At 56.3% G+C, this 19,705-nt stretch overlaps 1 protein-coding gene across 5 annotated transcripts in view; it reads left to right on the forward strand.

Moving 5' to 3' along the window:
- RGMA (repulsive guidance molecule BMP co-receptor a) overlaps positions 1 to 9,890 on the forward strand; it is a 47,482-nt gene extending 37,592 nt beyond the window's left edge. For all 5 annotated transcript variants that reach the window (XM_005666293.4, XM_001924865.5, XM_084967043.1 and 2 more), the window contains one exon: positions 7,471 to 9,890. In XM_005666293.4, coding sequence (XP_005666350.1) covers positions 7,471 to 8,187 — 717 coding nt within the window. In that variant the 3' untranslated portion in view covers positions 8,188 to 9,890. The remainder of the gene's footprint in view (positions 1 to 7,470) is intronic.
- The last annotated feature ends 9,815 nt before the right edge of the window (positions 9,891 to 19,705 follow it).

Genomic DNA, 19,705 nt, shown 5'->3' on the forward strand with positions numbered 1-19,705 from the left:
TCTGAAATCATCACATAAACCACCCTGGAACCACCTCTGCCTGCTGCCTAGAGTGTGATGTTTCTCAGACTGTTGAACACCATCCACTCGGGGTCTGTAAGATCAGCCTTTTGGGGTCAGAAGCCAGCACACAGGTGTATTGTTTGTTTGTTTTCCCAGTTGGGCAGGGTAGCACAGGATAGCAACACCTAGGGCTCAGTAAAGACAGCGTGTGAATGCTTTTTGTACACGGTAAGGGTGACCGTTTAGGAACCTAAGTTCCTGTATGTCCCTATGCTCACATGCCTTTGCATCGGGTCCAGAGGGAAGATGGATTTCTCACTGGGGTTAGAGTCCGGAAAGTTTTATTTTATTTTATTTTATTTTATTTTATTTTATTTTATTTTATTATTTTATTTTATATTATTTTTGTCTTTTTGCCTTTTCTAGGGCCACTTCCCATAGCATATGGAGGTTCCCAGGCTGGGGGTCGAATCGGAGCTGTCGACGCCAGCCTATGCCAGAGCCACAGCCACACGGGATCCGAGCTGCATCTGGGACCTACACCACAGCTCACGGCAATGCCAGATCCTTAACCTACACCACAGCTCACGGCAATGCCAGATCCTTAACCCACAGAGTGAGGCCAGGGATCGAACCCCGCAACCTCATGGCTCCTAGTCAGATTCGTTAACCACTGCGCCATGACGGAAACTCCAAGTCCGGAAAGTTTAGAAACACTTCCCAGAGCATTCAGTTTCAAACTTCTGGGAAAGTATTCTCTTGCTCCCAGACTACATTTCAGTAGAACCCTAGTGTCAAATCCCAATAAAAAGGAGCCTCTGTGCATGTATGTTTCCATTGTATTCATCACGGAGCTTACTGTCTGGTGGGAGCAAACCCAGCCTCAGACAAGTGGAGGTGACAGTGGTGGTCCTGCACAGGCTTCCTCCTTGTGGCTACACGTTTAGAAGATAGCGGTTCTGGGCCCACCAGGCTGGTCTGACACCAGATCTCTGGGTGGGGTCAGACATGTTTTTTTGTTTGCTTGTTTGTTCATTTGTTTTTTTAGGGCTGCACCTGCGGCATGTGGCAATTCCCAGGCTAGGGGTCTAATCAGAGCTGCAGCCGCCGACCCATGCCACAGCCACAGCAACACCAGATCTTTAACTCACTGAGCGAGGCCAGGGATCAAACCCACATCCTCATGGATACTAGTCAGGTTCGTTACTGCTGAGCCACAACGGGAACTCCCCAGACATGTCTTTTTAGAAAAAGAAAAAAAAAAACCAAAAAACAGTGATTCTGAGGCCTGGAGGGCCCTGGGGACTCTGGTTGGAGGCCAGGCTGCAGGATGTTGCTGGGGCCAGTCTGGGCTGCAGGGTGCAGCCCTGTCCTTTGTCTCTGCCCCACACCAACAACAGAAAGGCCAAGCCTCAGAGAAGAGAGAGCCATGTAGTCTGGGGACGGGGAAGACGGGACAAGTAAGGACAGGGCATCAGCCCACTGTGAGCACCCCAGAGGGCCACCCACGCAGCCTGCCATGGCAGTTGCATTCAGCATATCTGGGTCCTGAGGCTCTAGGAGGGAAAGTGGCCTTCCCACTTGAAGCACAGTCAGCTGGGCCGGGTGACTCTGGAGCCCGGCATGTTTTCACTGCCAGGAGAGGCAGTTCCCACCTGGAGCCCCAGAGGCTACCAAGAGCTGGTCATTTTCTGACCCAAGAAGGCTTCAGTGTCCGGGTGGAAGGACTCAGGTCTTGCTCACAGGGCCACTGCCAGAGGCAGCCATGATGTGTCCCCAGCCAAGGGAACCTTCCTGTCCACCCCAGATTCTCCCTCCCATTTTCTGGGAGGGTCTCCCATGACCTTACGTTCGGATCCAACCAGAGGACATGGTCTCAAGTCCAGGAGGCTGATGGGTGATCAGAGTCCAGGCAATGGGGCCACCTCTGCCTGTCCATGGCCTGGCCCACCAGAGCGTCTGGGGTTTCCGGCTTGGCAGTGAGTCTGTTTTCCCAGGAAGAGCGCGTTGCAGGGCAGCGTGTGGGGCAGTGCCAGGCTGGCCCACAAGGGCGTTTCTGTTCCCTCTTGTCCCTCCACACCCCAGCAGAGGACAGTGAGGTGACCTGGCAGGCAGGAAAATTCCTGCCACCTCCCTCTGCTCCGGTAGCCGTTGTATGCCTGTAGGAACCAGCTTCTGGGTAGGAAAAAGCAGGCATTGATCCTGCGGATGCCCTGACAGGCCTTTGGCATCAGGCCACGAAGCCTAGTGGGCAGCGAGTTGTGGCCAGTGCTCCCTCTACCCCGTTCCCCCACCCCCCGCCAGCCTTCTGCAGACCAAAGGGGGCCAGAGTCAGGGACCCAGCCGCCTTCTCTGCAGCCCCTTCACCTACCCGCTTCACTCCCTAGAGCCAAGATAAATGAATGCTGGGAGCCTGAGGCTGTGGCTTCTAAATCCAGCAGCAAACATACTGTGGAAGGGGACCCCACCTCCCTGTTCCATCCTGGCAGGGGGCACACGGGAGGGGTGAGGGTGTGAGAGGGCTGCGGACTTCAGTAGGCCCCCTCTGATCCAGGGTAGTATAAGCATCAAATATGACAACAGACCTGGACGGAATTATGGTTAGTGACCATCTAGACGGGACTGCTCCCCCCTTTAACTGGGGGTGACAAGGCAGAGCAAGAGCCTTTAGGTCACACCCTAGTGGGTCCTGCAGGCTCGGGTGGTGTGCCTTGGCTTCAAACCCTTGGATACCACCCCCGTTGACACAGCTCGGAGAGGCTGTCCAAAAACCAGTTGGATCATTCATTCATTCTTGTGTTCCATTCATTCATTTGGCCCATGTTTTTCAAATGCCCACAGTGTTCCAGGCTCACTGCTGAGGGCCTCCCTTCCTGTTCTAGCATGGAGCTTTCTGAAGTGTTTGGGGCTCTGCAGCAAAGCCCCTTAAGCAACCCAGTCCATTCCTGCTGTGATCTGGGACCCACTTGACCTTCCCAGCAGGCTGAGAGCCTTAGCAGCCTTCCGTTATCACCCATCCACTCGAAGGCAGCACAAGGCTCTGCTGGAGGCCAGCGACAGTCCCAGTGTCTGTGGCCAAGCCAGTCTCGGGTCTCAGGGTACCCAGATGGGAGAAGGTGGCTAGTTTCCACCGTCTTTCGGGCCTCCATTACTCAGGTATTTGTATCTCTATTGATTCAGAAAACATTGACCAGACGGCCCTTTGATGCCAGTCTCTGTGCCCAGTAACGCCTGCCTCACTGCAGCTCCCAGGCCAGTAACAGAGAACAGACCAGCCAAAGGGTGCTCATGATGGGTGCCGAAGGCCTGGGGTGGGAGCTGGCTCTACCCAGGGCATGCTGGGAGGCCTCCTGCAAGGCCTTGCAATGAGCTTGCCCCCTAAGGATGGGTGTGGCAGCGGCCGAGGTGGGCAGAGTGTGGGCTTTTATCTCTGAGGTGGTAGGGTCTGGACTTTCTTGATCCCCCCACCCGTCCACAAGAGCCCACTGCCAGACTCTTCTGCTCATGTGAGCCCACTCCCCTTAGCCCAGGAGCATGATGTTGGCATTATCCAGCCCTGCCCAGCCCTCCGTTGTTGTAGTGGATGATGAAAAGCCAGTGTTTTCCAGCCCAGGCTGACATTTCAGCCAGCTTCCTCCCCCCCCCACCGGCCTGCCTCCAAGGCTCGCCCCCAGGACTGTCTCCAGCTTTGCCACTATGCTGGTGGCACCCCTTTTTGAGCCTCAGGGAGGAGAGGAGGGGTCTCTGTGCCTCCCCCGGGTCCCCGCCCCTGGCAGGATCCCCCATAGCACTTATGTTCCATCACAGGGCATCATTCGTTTACTGGGTCTGTGACATCACCCCCCCCTCCCCCGCCCCAGAATGTGAGCACCAGAGGATGGGGGCGGGGGGGGGGGCGGTGCTTGGGTGGTTTCCTCCCGTCATGTGGACGCAGCCCCCAGCCCCAGGCTTGGTGCATCATCGGTGCTCCATAAATAGCTGCTGGTGAAGCTGGGCTCTGCGCAGTGCCCCGCAGAGGAGAGGGCGCGGGCCCCTGGGGGAAGGGGGGCAGCAGAGACGGGAGCGGCAGCCGCGCCCGTGGCCGTGTTGGCAGCAAGCCGCCCGGCTTTCGACAGGCCCCCTTCATGCTGTTACTTGTGGCTGAGTCCCTGGCACCAGTGCCAAGAAGAGTCAAGCGGCCTGTCAGCCTTCCAGGAGACTGTCTCCACGAGCGATGGCGGTTAGAGCGAAACCAGCCTTTCCTGTTCCAGGGAGGCTGATGGCACTTGGAAAGCCGCCCCCAGTGTCTGTGTGTCTGTGTGGCCCTGCAGTGCCAGGCAGGGACACCGAGCCCCTCATCCCGTGCCCCTCCCCCCACGGCAGGACCACCCACTGCCCAGACCACCCTGGCTGGCCCACCTCCCGGCCCCCAGCAGGCGGCCTCCACATCAGAGTGGGAGCCTTGGATGGAGTGAGGAAGCAGCAGGAGCTGTTTCCCTGTGAAGCTGCCACGTTCATAGGTCCGGGCGGCAGTGGAGCAGCAGTTTCATGCGTAGGGTTCTGGGTGGGAAGGAGAGGCTACAGCCGCTTGGATGGCCCACCGCTAACCAGAGGCACTACCTCCTGGGACCACCCTGGGACCTCCAGGAAAGAGATGGGGACTGGAGCTCCGGCCCAGGGGCTGTGTCATGCAGGCCTCCCCCTGTTGCCCTCTGTGGACTCTGGCCCTCCGTCTCGGGGCACTCGCCCCTCCTCCTGTCCTGTGAAGACCGCAGAGCGTGTCCCTGGCCCACCTGGGCCAGTCACCATCAGGCCTCACAGTCACAGCGCTGTGGCCCTGAGATGTCTAAGGCCCACAAAAAAGCATCCCTTCATTTTAAAGTCGAAGGAAAAAAGTCAACATAATCCAACCTGCACTGTATTCATCTTTATACCAATGCAGTCACCAAATGGAGTTTTTAATATTTCTGGTGGAGGAAGGGACCCATGATGGCCCAAGTTCATGGAGTTCCTGAAAGTCACACTGCGTCCTGCTCCTCGCTGACCTCCCTCAGCCTTCATTGCTCAGGAACAGGGTGAGAGGGGCCGGGGTCTCTGCATTCCCTCCGAGGCATCCGGCCCCTCATACACACCACGCCTGGTCACCCGTGGGCTTCAGGCTGCTGTGGGAGGACCCGCAGGACAGTGAGGAAACTGCAGGGGACCCCTCCTGCCAGGCTCATGCTACCTTGTTGGCTCGCTCAGCCTAGAACTTTCTGTAGCCCCTAGGCACCCCTGTCTCCAGTCCTCGGGCCTCTCAGCATCTGCTCCTGAGGCTCCCTGCCAAGGCCACTCCCTGCCAGCTGTGCCCCCAGCCACCCCCGACTGCAGCCAGACATACTCCCAGGCCTGGGGCCCCACCCTGGGCCGGCCTCCCCTGACCCCCCTGCCTGAGCAGAGATCCCTCTGCAGCTCTCCTTGCCTTCCCCTCCCCATCAGCACTGCTCTGGGTTCCTGCCTTGATTTATAGCAGGTCTGGGCCTTACCCTTGTCACACACGCTGTTGGACCAGAAATTCCCTTGATGCTTTGCTGAATCACCCTCAACCCTGAGAGCGGTTCCAGGCCATCTTCATGCCCCTCAACTGCCACGTCCTCCTGGGGTCCCCACACAGAAAGTTCAGCCACTGCCAGCTGTACATGTCATTAGCAGCCCCCTGCCCCTTACCAGAGCCCCCTCGGCCTACAGACATTAGGAAGAGGTTTGGTACCCCAGTTGGCAAGGCCCTTCTCCAGGCTTGGTGGCAGGGGTGAGGGCACAAGGCCTGGGAATGGTGGCTGGAAGCCATACAGAGGTTGGGAGCCAGTGAGCTTTTAGGAGGGGACTCCAAAAGGCCTGGGTACCATATCACCCCCATCACCCCGCCTTCCTATCTGGCTTCAGGCTGAGACTCAGAGTGCTAGTTGCTCTTGGTCCTGGGGGTGCCCTGGCCATAGAGGCACACTCAGAGCCAACAGCTGGCACCTGGTAGCAGGAACAGGGGCAGGGGGTGTCTCCTAGTTTCTCCCACATCTCCACCCCATACAGTCTTCCTGGTTAGGGTTATAGAGGGAAGAGCAGCTGGACATCTCAGCCTGGCTAACAGTGGAAACACATCACTCCCCAAGCTGTTGTCTCTTGTCGTTCTCCCAGGCCTCCCATCCTATGGCTTGTGGCTAAAAATGCCCAAGGACTGGAGACCAAGAGCCCAATCCCAACTCTGGCCCTTGCTGGCTGTGTGCCTTTGGGCCAGTCACTTTACCTCTCCGAACTTGAATTTCCTTGTATCTAAATTGGAAATAAAGTCACCTCCTCTGCAGCACTGCACAGGACCAGAAAGAATACATGCAGCGAGTCTGCCTGTGTCTGTGGTTCTCAGGAGGACAGCTACCGATGGAGCCACTCAGCGCTCTGCTTCTCTAGCCACTCAGGGAAACCCGTCACCCTGGCTGCAGGCTTCAGCAGAAAGGGGCCTCCCTACTTCCCTGGCCAGGGCTGCTGGTTCAACCTGGAGACTCCGGCTCCCTTTTGCTGACCAGCATCTCCTTCCCCTCCCGCTTTCTCCTGCTCATCTCCAAGGCCCAGCTGGGTGACCCCTCAGGGCAGCTCTGATGCAGTGGCCTTTGCAGGCCTGTGTGTCCTTTTTCAGGAATTCTGCTGTGGGCCCATGGGCAGCATGAGCAGTGAGAGGTGGTTGTGAACCATCTAGAGTTTCCTATTGCTGCTGTAACAAGTGCCACAGACTTAAGTGATTCAAACAAATATATTCTCTTAGACTCCTGAAGGCAGAAAGTCTGGAGTGAGTCTTACGAGGCCAGCATCAAGGCGGCGTCAGGGCCGATCCTCCTGGAGGCTCCAGGAGAGAAGCTGTTCACTGCTTCTTCCAGCCTCTGCTGGTTGCCAGCATCTTTCAACTTGTGGCCGTATCCGAGTAGTCTCTGCCTCCGTGGAAACGCGGCCTTCTCTTCTGTGCTCCGATCTCCCTTTGCCTCCATCGCATGAGGAGACACGTGATTATATTTAGGGCCCACCAGGGTAATGTCTCCATCTCAGGATCCTCAACCTACTCCCATCTGCCAAATCCAGTTTGCCATACAGGGTAACATTCATGGGTTCCAGGGATGAGGGCCTGATGTCTTGGAGGCCATGATTCAGCCTATTGCAATGGATGATGACCTTGTGTTTTTAACTTGACATGCTTTGCTGTATAAGTTGCACCTCTGTATATGGTCAATAAGCTGGCTTTCTGTTTAGGGTAGTAATCTAAACTTTATTCTAAGTCAAAAAAAATCTTTAAGCAAAACCAAATGTTTTAAAGAAAAATATTAAGTACATCACAGTGCAGGTGGCACCGAACAGTGACTAAAACGAGGAAGGGATGGTTTGGGGCATCCTGGGGCTGCTGCTGGGCCTCGTCCCCCGGGGTCCCCGGCACCACCTCACCTCCTCTCTCCGCCCCTTTCCCCGTAGCTCACCATCATCTTCAAGAACTTCCAGGAGTGTGTGGACCAGAAGGTGTACCAGGCCGAGATGGACGAGCTCCCGGCCGCCTTCGCCGACGGCTCCAAGAATGGCGGGGACAAGCACGGGGCCAACAGCCTGAAGATCACGGAGAAGGTGTCAGGCCAGCACGTGGAGATCCAGGCCAAGTACATCGGCACCACCATCGTGGTCCGCCAGGTGGGCCGCTACCTGACGTTCGCCGTCCGCATGCCCGAGGAGGTGGTCAACGCCGTGGAAGACCGGGACAGCCAGGGGCTCTACCTCTGCCTGCGGGGCTGCCCCCTCAACCAGCAGATCGACTTCCAGGCCTTCCGAGGCAGCGCCGAGGGCCCAGGTACCCGCAGGCCGGCCGCCGCCAGCCCCGCACCCTCGGCCCCCGACACATTCCCGTATGAGACGGCCGTAGCCAAGTGTAAGGAGAAGCTGCCTGTGGAGGACCTCTACTACCAGGCCTGTGTCTTCGACCTGCTCACCACGGGAGATGTGAACTTCACACTGGCCGCCTACTATGCCCTGGAGGACGTCAAGATGCTCCACTCCAACAAGGACAAGCTGCACCTCTACGAGAGGACTCGGGAGCCACCGGGCCGGGCAGCTGCTGCAGGCCTGCCCCTGGCCCCCCGGCCCCTCCTCGGCAGCCTCCTGCTCCTGCCCCTGCTCCTTGTGCTCCTGGAGGCCGCTTAGGATGGAGAGCCAGGTGTCCGGAGCTGCTTGGCGGCTGCACAAGGGCCGGTGGCCGCCGGTGGCCCTGAGGGCTCAGCAGGGCTCAGGAGCCCCTGCAGGCAGCTGCATGGGACCGTTACCTCTTCCGAGCTGCCTTGGGCCACCTGCTGGCAAGGGCTGGGGGCATGGGGCGTGGCGTCCCCTCCCCTCCCCTGGGGCCCGTGACAAGGTTGTGGTGACTGGTGCTGTGATGTTTGTGACATAGAGCTGTGCAGAGGGAGAGCCGCCCTCTCCGCCCGCCCGCCCTGCCGTGTGAATGTGCACATCAGAGCCCCTCAGGCCCAAGCCCCCACCCCGCAGAGACACTGGGCGTGGGCAGAGTCGAGCTGCTCCCACCCCCTGCAATGCACTGAAACAGGCCCGGCTGACTGCTGCACACGCATCCCGGGGCCACCCAGACCCGCCACACGCACACACACTTGTACACACTCACACACGAAGCCAGGAGCCAAGGCAGCCTCGAGGCTGCCCCCCCCCACACCCGAGCAGGGCATCCTTTCCCCCATGGGCTGTATAGGACACCTCCAAGGCGCTGCATGGCCCCTTTAGGAAATTGATGTTACCCTTTGGCCAAAAGATGGTGCCCTTCCTGCCCATGTGAGCCAAGGAGAGACCACCGTGTGTGCCCCCCCACTGCTGTGGGCACAGGTTCAGGCCCCAGTTACCAGGCCCCACCGGTGGGGGCAGGGTGACGTATGTTGGCACGTGCTCTGAGCGGTACCCTGCTCCGGCCCCTTCCCCCACTGCCCATCCTCCTGGCCCCCAGTCCCTATTCTTAGGAAGTCAAGTCTTTGTTTCTAAATGTCTAGACAGAGAACTACCCCCTTGATTTCTGTTCTGTTCTCCCCAGCAGGTGGCAAGAGCCGGTAGGCAGGGGAGCTGGGGCAGGGTGTGGGCTGGAGACCCAGTGGATAGGGCCAGCTGGCCTGCCCTGATCCTCTGCTTTCTCCTCTTGACCTCCACCCCCACCCCCTGGAACCCTGCTCCCCACCCTGTCCACCCAGGTCTGCATTTGGGGGAGAGGAGCAGGGCCTGGAAGTTGTCTCAGCCCTTAGCATCTCCAGCGAGGTCTCCTCGGTCTTGGCCTCTCTCTTAAGCCCCATGGCCACACAGCCAGGAGACTTTCAACCAGGCTGCCTGGGCCATCCGAGGAGCCCTGAACCAGTCCCACCTCTGCTGCTGTTTCAGAGAACCCAGGGACCAGCCCCGGGCTGGGTTCCGCTCCCAAAGGTGCGGCCAGACCCCCGAGGGCTCTCTTCCTGGAAGCCCGCAGCCCCGCACTGTCCCTGCCCACCCGCCACGTTCCGGCAGCCCCTCTGCTGTTCCCCAGGGACCTCTCATACACTGGCCCAGGAGGCTGCGGACTGGTCCCCGCCTCCCCCTCCAAGAGGTCCCCTCTCTCTGCCAAGCCATGGGTGGGCGGGTGGGTGGGCAGGAGGCGTGGCTCCCTCCCTGCTGGTTTTTAGATGGTCCCTATGTTGGAAGTAAAAAGTGAAGCACTTTATTTTGGTTGTGTTTGATCGAGTTCTGCTTGGAAGTGGGGACCCCTCACTGTGTCCCGTGTCTGCGACCTGTGTGGAGTGTCACCGCGTGTACATACTGTAAATTATTTATTAATGGCTAAATGCAAGTAAAGTTTGGGGTTTTTCTGTTTGGTTATTTTCTTTTGGACTACGTGTTGGAGTTTGTTTTCTAAACAGACTTTGGTTCCTTTGAAGGTGAAGGGTTGACTTTGGTGGTGGGTTGTCCCTTACAATGTGTGTATGCGTGGGAGGGCAGTGTGCAGCATGCTTGTGCATGTGTGTGTCGGGGGGTAGGGGGGAGAGCTCAGTGTTGTGAACACCTGCAGTCGGGGAAGCAATGTAACAACCAAAGCCCCCGCTTCTCTAAAATAATTTTTCTCCTTGCACCGAGCTGCCTTTGGGGCTTGAGAGGTCCCGGCTTCCTTGCAGAGCTGGGATTGTCTCAGAGACAGATGGCCACATGGTGGAGAGTGGTGAAGGGCCTTCTTGGACAGGTGGGGTGGGCTGGCCTGAGAGTCCATCAGTCTAGGACCCCAAAGCTGGGACTCTGGCTGCCTCCCTCCCTAGAAGTGCCCATCCTCACCCTCGCCCGCAGCCCAGGGAAAGGGTGACAGCAATGCAAAGGTTCATCAGTGTGCAAAGGAGGAAAGCTTCCTTGGGGCCAGGTTCACTGCTGGCTGTCTTCACACTTCATCTTTCAAAGCCACCTAGTGAGTCAGGAACAAACACATGCCCATGTTACAGAAAAAAGGGAGACTCGTGGGGGAGATGGACCAAGTGGCCTAAGGTTCCTTACCTAGGGCAGGGCCACAGTGTGTACCTAGGTCTATTTTACCCCCAAATCTCTACTGTTAATAGTAAACACCATGTGGCAGAAGAGCAGCACAATTGAGCCAGGCCACCTCTGAGCCTCTCCACTTCCCTGGCTCTGTGACCTTGGGCAAGTCACTTAACCTCTCTGAGCCTCCATTCCCTCTTTCATAAAATAGGGAGTGCTCATCCCATAGGGTTGTTTGAAGATACAGTGAGTTAATTCCTGTGAAGTACTTAGGACAGGGCCTGGTACCTACTGAGTGCTCAGTGTGGGTGTCATTGTTATCCCAAAGCAAGAGGGGTTGAGTGAGATGGTTGCTGAAAGGAGAGAGGACAGGGCCACAGGGAATCTTGGGAGGGAGGTGAACCAAGAAACCCAGGGAGGGAGCCAGAAATAGGGCGGGGGGACTTTCTACAGCTCTGCTTATGCGCAGGCTCCCTCCCAGAGACTCTCGGAGAGAACACAGGATGCTCAGCTTTGGGAGGAAGAAACCAGCTTGGATAGGACAGAACAAGGCCAGGACATCCTGCCTCTTACCCAGTCGTCCGATAGGCCTGTCACCCTCACTAAAAACTGAGATGAAATGAATAAGTCCCGGGGGCAGCGGGGAGGCCCCGCCAAGGTAGCAGAGCTGTTGGTACTGGGCCAGCACAGAACAGATTTATTGCAAAGCCAGGGTGCACAGGAGGGAAAAAAAATATCTCCTTCACCATCAGATGAAAAGGCTATGAGCGCTTGCCAGAAAAGTCTTGGTTTGGAATTTGTTCAGGACCCTAAACTTAACCAGCTGGGATCCTTTTCCAAGGACCATGCTACTAGTTGCCCTCGTGAACATGGAAATTTGCATTTCATCATGAATATGGAACAGAGTCCGTGATCTAAATGATTCCCAAGAAGCGGCTTCATCTCGCGCCGCCGGCCGGGTTTGGAGCAGATGCCTCTGCGCCAGCTCAGCTGGGGCCAGATCAGCCTGGAGGTAAACCCATTAGCAGAGAGAGCAGCGGGCCCCTCTCTTCACCCTGTCCCTACTCACCGGGAGCTGGAGACTCTGTTTGGCGAAGCGGGATGTGTAAGGATGGAAGACAGAGAGAGAGGGCCATTAAAAACAAATGAATGAGGGTCATTTAGAAGGAAGGGGGCAAAATTCTGGGATGAAAATAATGACCAGAAGACTTGGTGGAGACCCCTTCAAGCGGGGCCAGAGGGGCTCATCAGAGTAAGGCCAGCATGTGGGGTTGGAGCAGGGGTGGCACAGAGTGGGGTGGTACTTGGTCTCGGGCGGCAGGCCGACTTGGCGTCCCGACTGGCTCTGCCTGTCACTGACTGTGTGGTCTCCCTTGGATTCTTCTGAACCTTGGATCCCTTATTTGTAAAATGGAATTACGAGTACCTACCTCCCAAGGCCATTACTGAAATCCAGTGAGCTAACGCTTATAAATTGCCTTGCACATGAGCTGTGGCGCCCTGGCAGCAGGGGGAGGCAGCCAGAAACGGCTGTCTCTTCCCTTAGCCATTGTCTGCATTCCTGTCTTCACTGCATCACCCCTTCATGATCACAGGCGCAGCGGGGAAAGCGACAGGGACCTGTACTCACTGTCCTGGGTTCTTGTTGGAGAGACGAGTCCGTAACCAAGCAAACGTCCCATGGTAACAGCCACATGAAGAAACCTTTGAACCTTTCACAGGTCAAAGGATCTGAGAGAGCAACACCCTGGATTGGAGGAGGACAGGGGTGCTTTCCTCTCCCATGGGGTCTGCGGGACCTCGGACTGGTTCTCCTGGATGAATCTGGGGAGCAGACTTGCAAAGATCTGGGGGGAGTGCTCTCCACAGAGAAGATAGTGAGTGCAGAGGCCCTGGTAGAGCAACAGCCCTCAGGGTTTAGGGGCAGCAGAAGCAAGGCAACGGGGTAGAAATGAGTGGACAGACCAGGGTCCAGGGTGAGGCCACAGAGCGGCGCAAGTGGAGAAGGTCTTGTCATTCTAGTTTTCAGAGGAAGCTGTTAGCAGGCTTTGAGCACCAAGAGATGGGCTTGACTCTTTTGTTGCTGTTGTTTTTAGGGCCACACGTGCAGCATATGGAAGTTCCCATGCTAGGAGTTAAATCAGAGCTGCAGCTGCTGGCCTACTCCACAGCCACAGCAATGCCAGATCCAAGCCACGTCTGCAACCTGCACCACAGCTCATGCTGGATCCTTAACCCACTGAGCGAGGCCAGAGATCGAACCAGTGTCCTCATGGATACTAGTCAGGTTACTGCCGAGCCACAATAGGAACTTCTGGCTCTGGTTTTGAAGGAATCATTGCAACAAAAAGTGGGATCATCACAGGTGAGAGAGCAGACATCGGAGGCTGCAGCACAAAGCCAGTGAGGAGTGGGATGGCAGCGGCAATGCCGGAGATGACACGGACAATGGGCTTTGGGCTTTAACGGGATGAAGGTGGAGCTGACAGGGCTGGGGAGCGAGAGGTGAGAGCAGAACAAGGTGTTACCTCCAGGTGTGGGGCTGAGCACCTAGGGCAGTTGCTGTGCCACTTCCTGAGCCCGGGAGGACCATGGGAGGAATGGGTCTGGGACGCCGGCATCCAAATTTTATTTTGGGGAGTTCCCGTCATGGCACAGTGAAAATGAATCCGACTAGGAACCATGAGGTTGCGGGTTTGATCCCTGGCCTCGCTCAGTGGGTTAAGGATCCGGCGAGGTATAGGTCGCAGATGCGGCTCAGATCTGGCATTGCTGTGGCTCTGGCGTAGGCTGGCGGCTACAGCTCCGATTGGACCCCTAACCTGGGAACCTCAGTATGCCACGGGTGCGGCCCTCAAAAAAGACAGAAAGACAAAAAAATAATTTTAAAAAAAATATTATTTTAGGACTCAGAAAGCAAACGCAGAGAAATTGTTCTTAATATTCAAATTTAAATAATGAAACTTCCCAGAGCAAAATTTTAAGGAGTGCAATGTGCATAGAATACACTTTCCAAAACAAGGACATGTGTCGTTTGTGGTTGCACGAGTGGACTGAAAAGCCCTGGTTGGTAAGAGGCCTGGCAGGGGTCTCCTGGCTGTCCCTCAGAGGCTGAAGGCTGATGGCCATGCCCCAGGAGAATATCGGGAGCCCAGTGGGAAAAGACAGCTAATATCTGGCTTCACCAAGACAGGGCTTTATGGCAAATACCCAGTTCCGCATGGACCAAAGTTCCGATCCTCATGAGGACAGTTATGGTAAAATTTTTAAAAAGCAAGTTAAAGAAATATCAGGAAAACCAGGAGAGGCATATTAAGTTCCCAAAGCTACCAAATGATTGCTGGGGACTCTGTGGGCTGGAAGGGGTCCCCTTCAACTATCAGCCTTACCACTTGCTGGCCTTATGACCTTGGCCTGATTCCTCATCTGCCAAATGGAGCTGTAGGTCCTGCTGAAACTGTGCTTGGGAAGACAGCCAAGAAATGATGATGCGAGAGAAAACAGAAGGAAGCACCAAGCCAACCACAGACCCCCAGCAAGTGTCGGCCCCTCCCCGCTCACACCACCCTCACCGTGGGTTGGTGGGCCTGGATGGCTAGGGATGGGCAGTGGCATGGCAGGAGGACACCTGGTCAGAGGGAAGAGACCAGACCTGGTTTGGGATCCCAGCCTTGTCACCTGCTGACTCTGCGATGGGGGTGACATGAAATGGTTTTCAGCCTCAGCCCTCATAACCACCAGGGATAATGACAGCACGTCTCCACGTGGTTTTCCTGGGGACGAGATGGCTCACATCTGAACCTGCCCTAAACATGCAGCTGTCTTGACCATTTTCACCACGGTCCTAGAAGGCAATGCCATCACTTGGTTTCTAAGTGAAACCCAAGCCACCCACTTTCTCCGCCCTCAAAGAGCCCCAAATCAAGGATGGCTTCCAGCCAAGACTCTGGTCCTGGGGGGCGGGCAAGGGCTGGGGCCACACCCCCACCTGGAGGCTGGGAGGGTAGGGGGTCTTCAATGGACCCCGAAGAAAAGGAAGATGGTAGAGAGGGCTCCCAGATCTGAAGCCTCAGAGGTTCAGGTCAAAGAAGTAGGCAGCCCAGGGGCACCTCTGGGTTCTCGGCTGGGTCCTGACGGTCCAGGGGCTCATCAGCTATCCTAAGTTGGAGACAGCCTTGTTGGCAATCCCAGACACGATCCAGCCGCTGGTGTGGACCCCCCTCCCAAATACACGGGGACTGGAGCCAACCCAGCCAATGCCACGACAGCTCCGTGTTTTGGACACCTGCCATGTGCCAGCGCTGTGCCAAAGGTCTGATCCAAGGACCGATGTATCATAGCGGAGGTCCCTCCTTGCTGGAGCTCAGGGGACTGGAAGCCCAGGCTCCATCGGTGAGCCTGGTCCTTGGTGAGCAGGGCTCCCAGGTGGCCCTCAAGTCAAGGCTGGGGCCTGGATCCCAGGGACCAAATGCCAAGGTGTGTGGGCCCAGGGCAACTCCAGTGCACACATCCTTCCCTTTGCAACTGAAGGGGCAGAGGAGAGCAGTGAATCCCTCAAGGAAGTGCCAGGCCCTTCCCTTTGGGTGTCAAATATGTGGGATCCAACCTTCCTTTCTCTCTCCCATCTTTGTACAAGCACTTGTGGGCCCATCCTCTGTGCGTCCGGTCACAGTGCAGATTTGGGGTGCATTCATTTATGCCCCACACATTCACTGAAGCCCTGTGATGTGTCCAGGGCCACGCTTGGAGGTGGGGACAGAGCAGTGATCCCAGCTGGTGAATGTGGCCACCCTGCCAGGACTGACTTCTCTGGCGAGTCCCAGAGGGAGGGGACGCAAATGGCTATGGGAAACGGCCCCGCGCTCGTCCTCATGCTACTCACTTACAAGTTCTCTGGCCTTGAGCCTCCCTGTCTAGGCCTAGAGAAGGACTAGTACTGGGTCACAGGACTGGTCAGGGGAAAAACATAACACTGTTCAAAGGCACTTGGGTGGCAGTAGGAGGAGCCATTGAATGAGACAGAGACCAGCTCAGCTTTTTTTTTTTTCTTTTTTTTTTTTTTTTTTTGTCTTTTTGCTATTTCTTGGGCCGCTCCTGCGGCATATGGAGGTTCCCAGGCTAGGGGTCCAATCGGAGCTGCAGCCACCGGCCTACGCCAGAGCCACAGCAACGCTGGATCCGAGCCACGTCTGCAACCTACACCACAGCTCACGGCAACACCGGATCGTTAACCCACTGAGCAAGGGCAGGGACCGAACCCGCTACCTCATGGTTCCTAGTCGGATTCGTTAACCACTGCGCCACGACGGGAACTCCCCAGCTCAGCTTTTGGAGGCAGGAAGCGTTGGGGTGAATCTAAGCTCCACCACTTAGCTGTGTGTTCTTAGGCAAGTCACTTAAAGTCTCTGGGCCTCAGGAGCCCCAGCTGAAAAATGGGCACCCTGTAACCAATCCTCTGTTGATGGTGGCTTCTGCCTGCAGCCACATCACATAGGCTGCTTCATTCACTCACAAGTCTGGCCCATGACCGGCTCAGGTTCCCAAACACAAGACACGCAGATGCTTTCTGGGGGCCACTATTCACCCAGGCCTTCTTAGGAGGGTATGGATAGAACCTTCGTAATTACAGCTCTTTCAACTATAAAAATCAAGATGCGTTTATTAATTAAGCCCAAATCAAAACCACAAAGCCAGTAAGATGCAAAGGATTTTTGTTTTGTTTTGTCTTTTTAGGGCCACACCCACAACATATGGAGGTTCCCAGGCTAGGGGTCTAATTGGAGCTGTAGCTGTCGGCCTACACCACAGCCACAGGATCCAAGCTGCGTCTGCAAACTACACCACAGCTCACGGCAACATCGGATCCTTAACTCACTGAGCAAGGCCAGGGATCAAATCCACGTCCTCATGGATACTAGTCGGGTTTGGTAACCACTGAGCCACAATGGGAAACCCAACAGAGGATTAATTTAAGCAGAAGGGGACATTTTGTGGACACTCAATGGGCCCTCTACAAGCAGCAGGGGTCAGAGGTGGGGCTGCCCAGGGCCCAGGCTCTCTCCTGCTCAGCAGCCTGACAAGCAGTGACTCCGGCCCCAAGTTTCCCTCCTTGGACCCCAGGAAGGCTGTAAGCATGAGTCTCCTCATCCACCTGGGTAAGAGGGACAAATCCCTTGGGTCCAACACAACCCTGAAGTCCTGGGTTCCTTTCTCCCTCGTGCCCTTCCTTCCTGTTGACCCAGGATTCATTTCTGTTGATTGAAAACGATGCTCGTTGGAGTTCCCGTCATGGCTCCGTGGTAATGAATCTGACTAGTATCCATGAGGACGAGGGTTCGATCCCTGGCCTTGCTCAGTGGGTTAAGGATCTGGCGTTGCCGTGAGCTGTGGTGTAGATCACAGACGCGGCTGGGATCTGACATTGCTGTGGCTGTGGCCTAGGCTGGCAGCTGCAGCTCCGATTCAGTCCCTAGCCTGGGAACCTCCAGATGCCTCGGGTACAGCCCTAAAAGACAAAAAATGTAAAAAAGAAAAAAGAAAAAGAAAAAGAAAACAATGCTCATCAAAATGAAAACATACATGGAGTTCCCGCTGTGGCATAGTGGGTTAAGAATCTGGTGTTGCCACAGCTGCAGTGTAGCTGTGGTTCAGATTCAGTCCCTGGCCCAGGAACTTCCATATGCTGTAGGTGCAGCCGTTTAAAAAAAGATGAAAAAGAAAAGGAAAATATACAAACATTTAAGTTCTTCTAGAGATCTCTAAGGCCTATGCTCCCCACCATATAGCTGAGGTCCCAAGTTTGGGAAACACCAACTAGAACCCAACTGGGTGGGGAATAGCTGATTTGCATCTGCACCCACTTTTACAGCAGGACTCAGGAAGTGAAGGAGGTGCAGAGGGACAGAGTGACATGGGCCAGGGTTGAGAGGGAGGCCGAGAGGGCCCATGGTGGGGGGTTGGGGAGCCAGAGCAATGTGGAAAGAGGTGACCCCACAAGGAGTCAGGAAGTCCACAGACCCTTCATCTCCAGGCTCTCCAGGGCAGGGAGGGCAGGGTGTGGGCCGGACCTCGAGACAGGTCGCCAGGCCCAGGCCAGGCTGAGGACCAGCAGCAATAAGGAATCGGCCACAGTAGTAATGGTTCACCCTGCATGGTGCTTGGCACGTGCCAGGCACTGCTCTCCCACCAAGTGTGTAACACTGGTTCCCCCATCCCCAGGTTAACACCTGGCCCAGGTCACAGCCTTCCGGCTGAAGGTGGACGGTCTTTCAGTCACCATGTGCTCAGCTGGGCTGCTGAGAGTGTACTGGCTCTCCTCCCTGGGCCTCGGGGCCCTTCTGTATGAGTCCACTCGGGGATCCACCCGGCTGCTGCCACCCCCAGACCTCGTTGCCTCCTCACCCTCCTGCTGGTACAGCAAGCCCCAGCCCAGGGCCTGGGTGCCTCCCTTCCCACTGAGGCAGCTGGGGGACACGATCCTGTGCCCTGGCAGAGCCACTCCAGGTGCTGTAATTCTGGAAGAACCACAATGGTTAGTAAATTTCCATGACTTAATATTTGCCCCGGGCCTCTAAAGCCTCATCAGCCTTCCAGTTGTTGCCCTGGACTATCTCACAATCCAGCAAATGAGGGGTTAATGCCTAGCAGGCCTGGGAAAGTTGATTTACCCCCAGAACTGGCTTCTGAAACATCCCCTGCTCTGCTGATCAGGACCAGAACTCTGACCTGAGCCCTACACCCACCCTCTCAGTCCCCAGGGAAGGGAGCACCCCAGTCCTCCCTCCCAGACCCCCCCCCAAGGGTGCTCCGCAAGAGAGGGCTGCAAGCCCAGCACCCACAGGGCCCATGCAGGGACAGGACTCAGAACTAGAGGTGGTCCCCCCAGGGGGCCCTGCTTTCCCAGGGGAGACATAGTGGCTATGAGAGCATGGGGGCAACAGAGTATGCCATGTACTTTGATGGCATCTGTTGGCATAGGGAAGGGACAGACGGGATGGGACAGCAGGGGCAGAGGAGGCTGCTCAGAGGAAAGCAAGCTTCAATTGAATCTTGAGGATGGACAGGATACGGCAGGCACCCGGAGGTGATGCAGGCGGGGAAAAGGGGGGCAGTGGCCTGGAAGCAGACCCTCAAATATCTGAGGCTGCAGGAGCACATTGATTTGGCTGCAGTCAGAGGCCCAAGGAGACAGAGATCAGTGCGGCCAGCAGGGCAGGTGGTAGAGGGCCCCAAACACAAACCAGCGAGCTCAGAGTCAAGGTGAGGCCACAGGGAGCCCCACAGTGATGCCTGGGCCTTGTGGCTCAGGGCGGCCCCTTTGGCTGACACACGGAGGTGGAAGAGGAGAGGCTGGACCCAGAGGAGCCTGTGCATTCCATCAGCCCCCAGAGGCCCATCATGAGGCTGGGCCATGGCTGGTCAGCACTTTCCTATGGGCCTCTTCCTGGTGGAGGCAGGTGAGGCCGGCCTCTCTCTCAGCCTCAGCTCCTCTCCTCTTCCTTGCCTCCTGGTCTCTAGCTCCCAAAGGGCAGGAAAGGGGCCGCTGAGCCCTTCCAGTTGGGTTCGTGTGGAGAGGAGAGGCAAGCCGTTTGTAGTGGAAATCTGCTACCCTCTGCAGGACAGTTCTAGAACTATAGTCACTCAAGGCCCTCTGGCAGAGAATAGGAGCCAAAATGCAAAGCAGACCCCAGCTAGGGTGGCGAGCATGGTCATCCACCCCAGTTCAGCAGTGCCTCTGGAGGTCCCAGCATCCCCCTCTGATAATCTCAACAGATGCCAAGCCCATCGGGTGTCCCCTCAGTGACCTCATCTACGCCACCCTGGCCTGGCAAGGGGCTCTCGTTATCCGTAGTTTGTATTTGAGGCTTGGAGAAGCAGTGAACTTGCCTAAGAAGCCAGCTGGTTCAAAGCCAAGTCTATCTGCCTCCCAGACCCATGCTTCTCTTTGGTCCTCATGCCTTCCTGGACTCCTGTCCCTCTACTCCTGTCCTGGCTCTTTTCTCCCTGGCATTTATGTGACATCTTGTCTTCTCATTGTTTGCTTGTCTATGTTCTGCATCCCTGACCCTCCACCCAGGAAAGCTCAGAGAGGGCAGGGTCTCATCCTGGCTCACGTGTGTATGTCCACATCAGCTAGGACAGGGCCACTCTCATGACGGTCTAGTCCCAGCCATGTCTC

This window comes from Sus scrofa, chromosome 7 (genome assembly GCF_054392235.1).
Source record: "Sus scrofa isolate SSC_HxYL_T2T_F1_AM1 chromosome 7, Sscrofa_HxYL_maternal_Yorkshire_Landrace_v2.0, whole genome shotgun sequence".
NCBI classification, from domain to species: Eukaryota; Metazoa; Chordata; class Mammalia; order Artiodactyla; family Suidae; genus Sus; species Sus scrofa.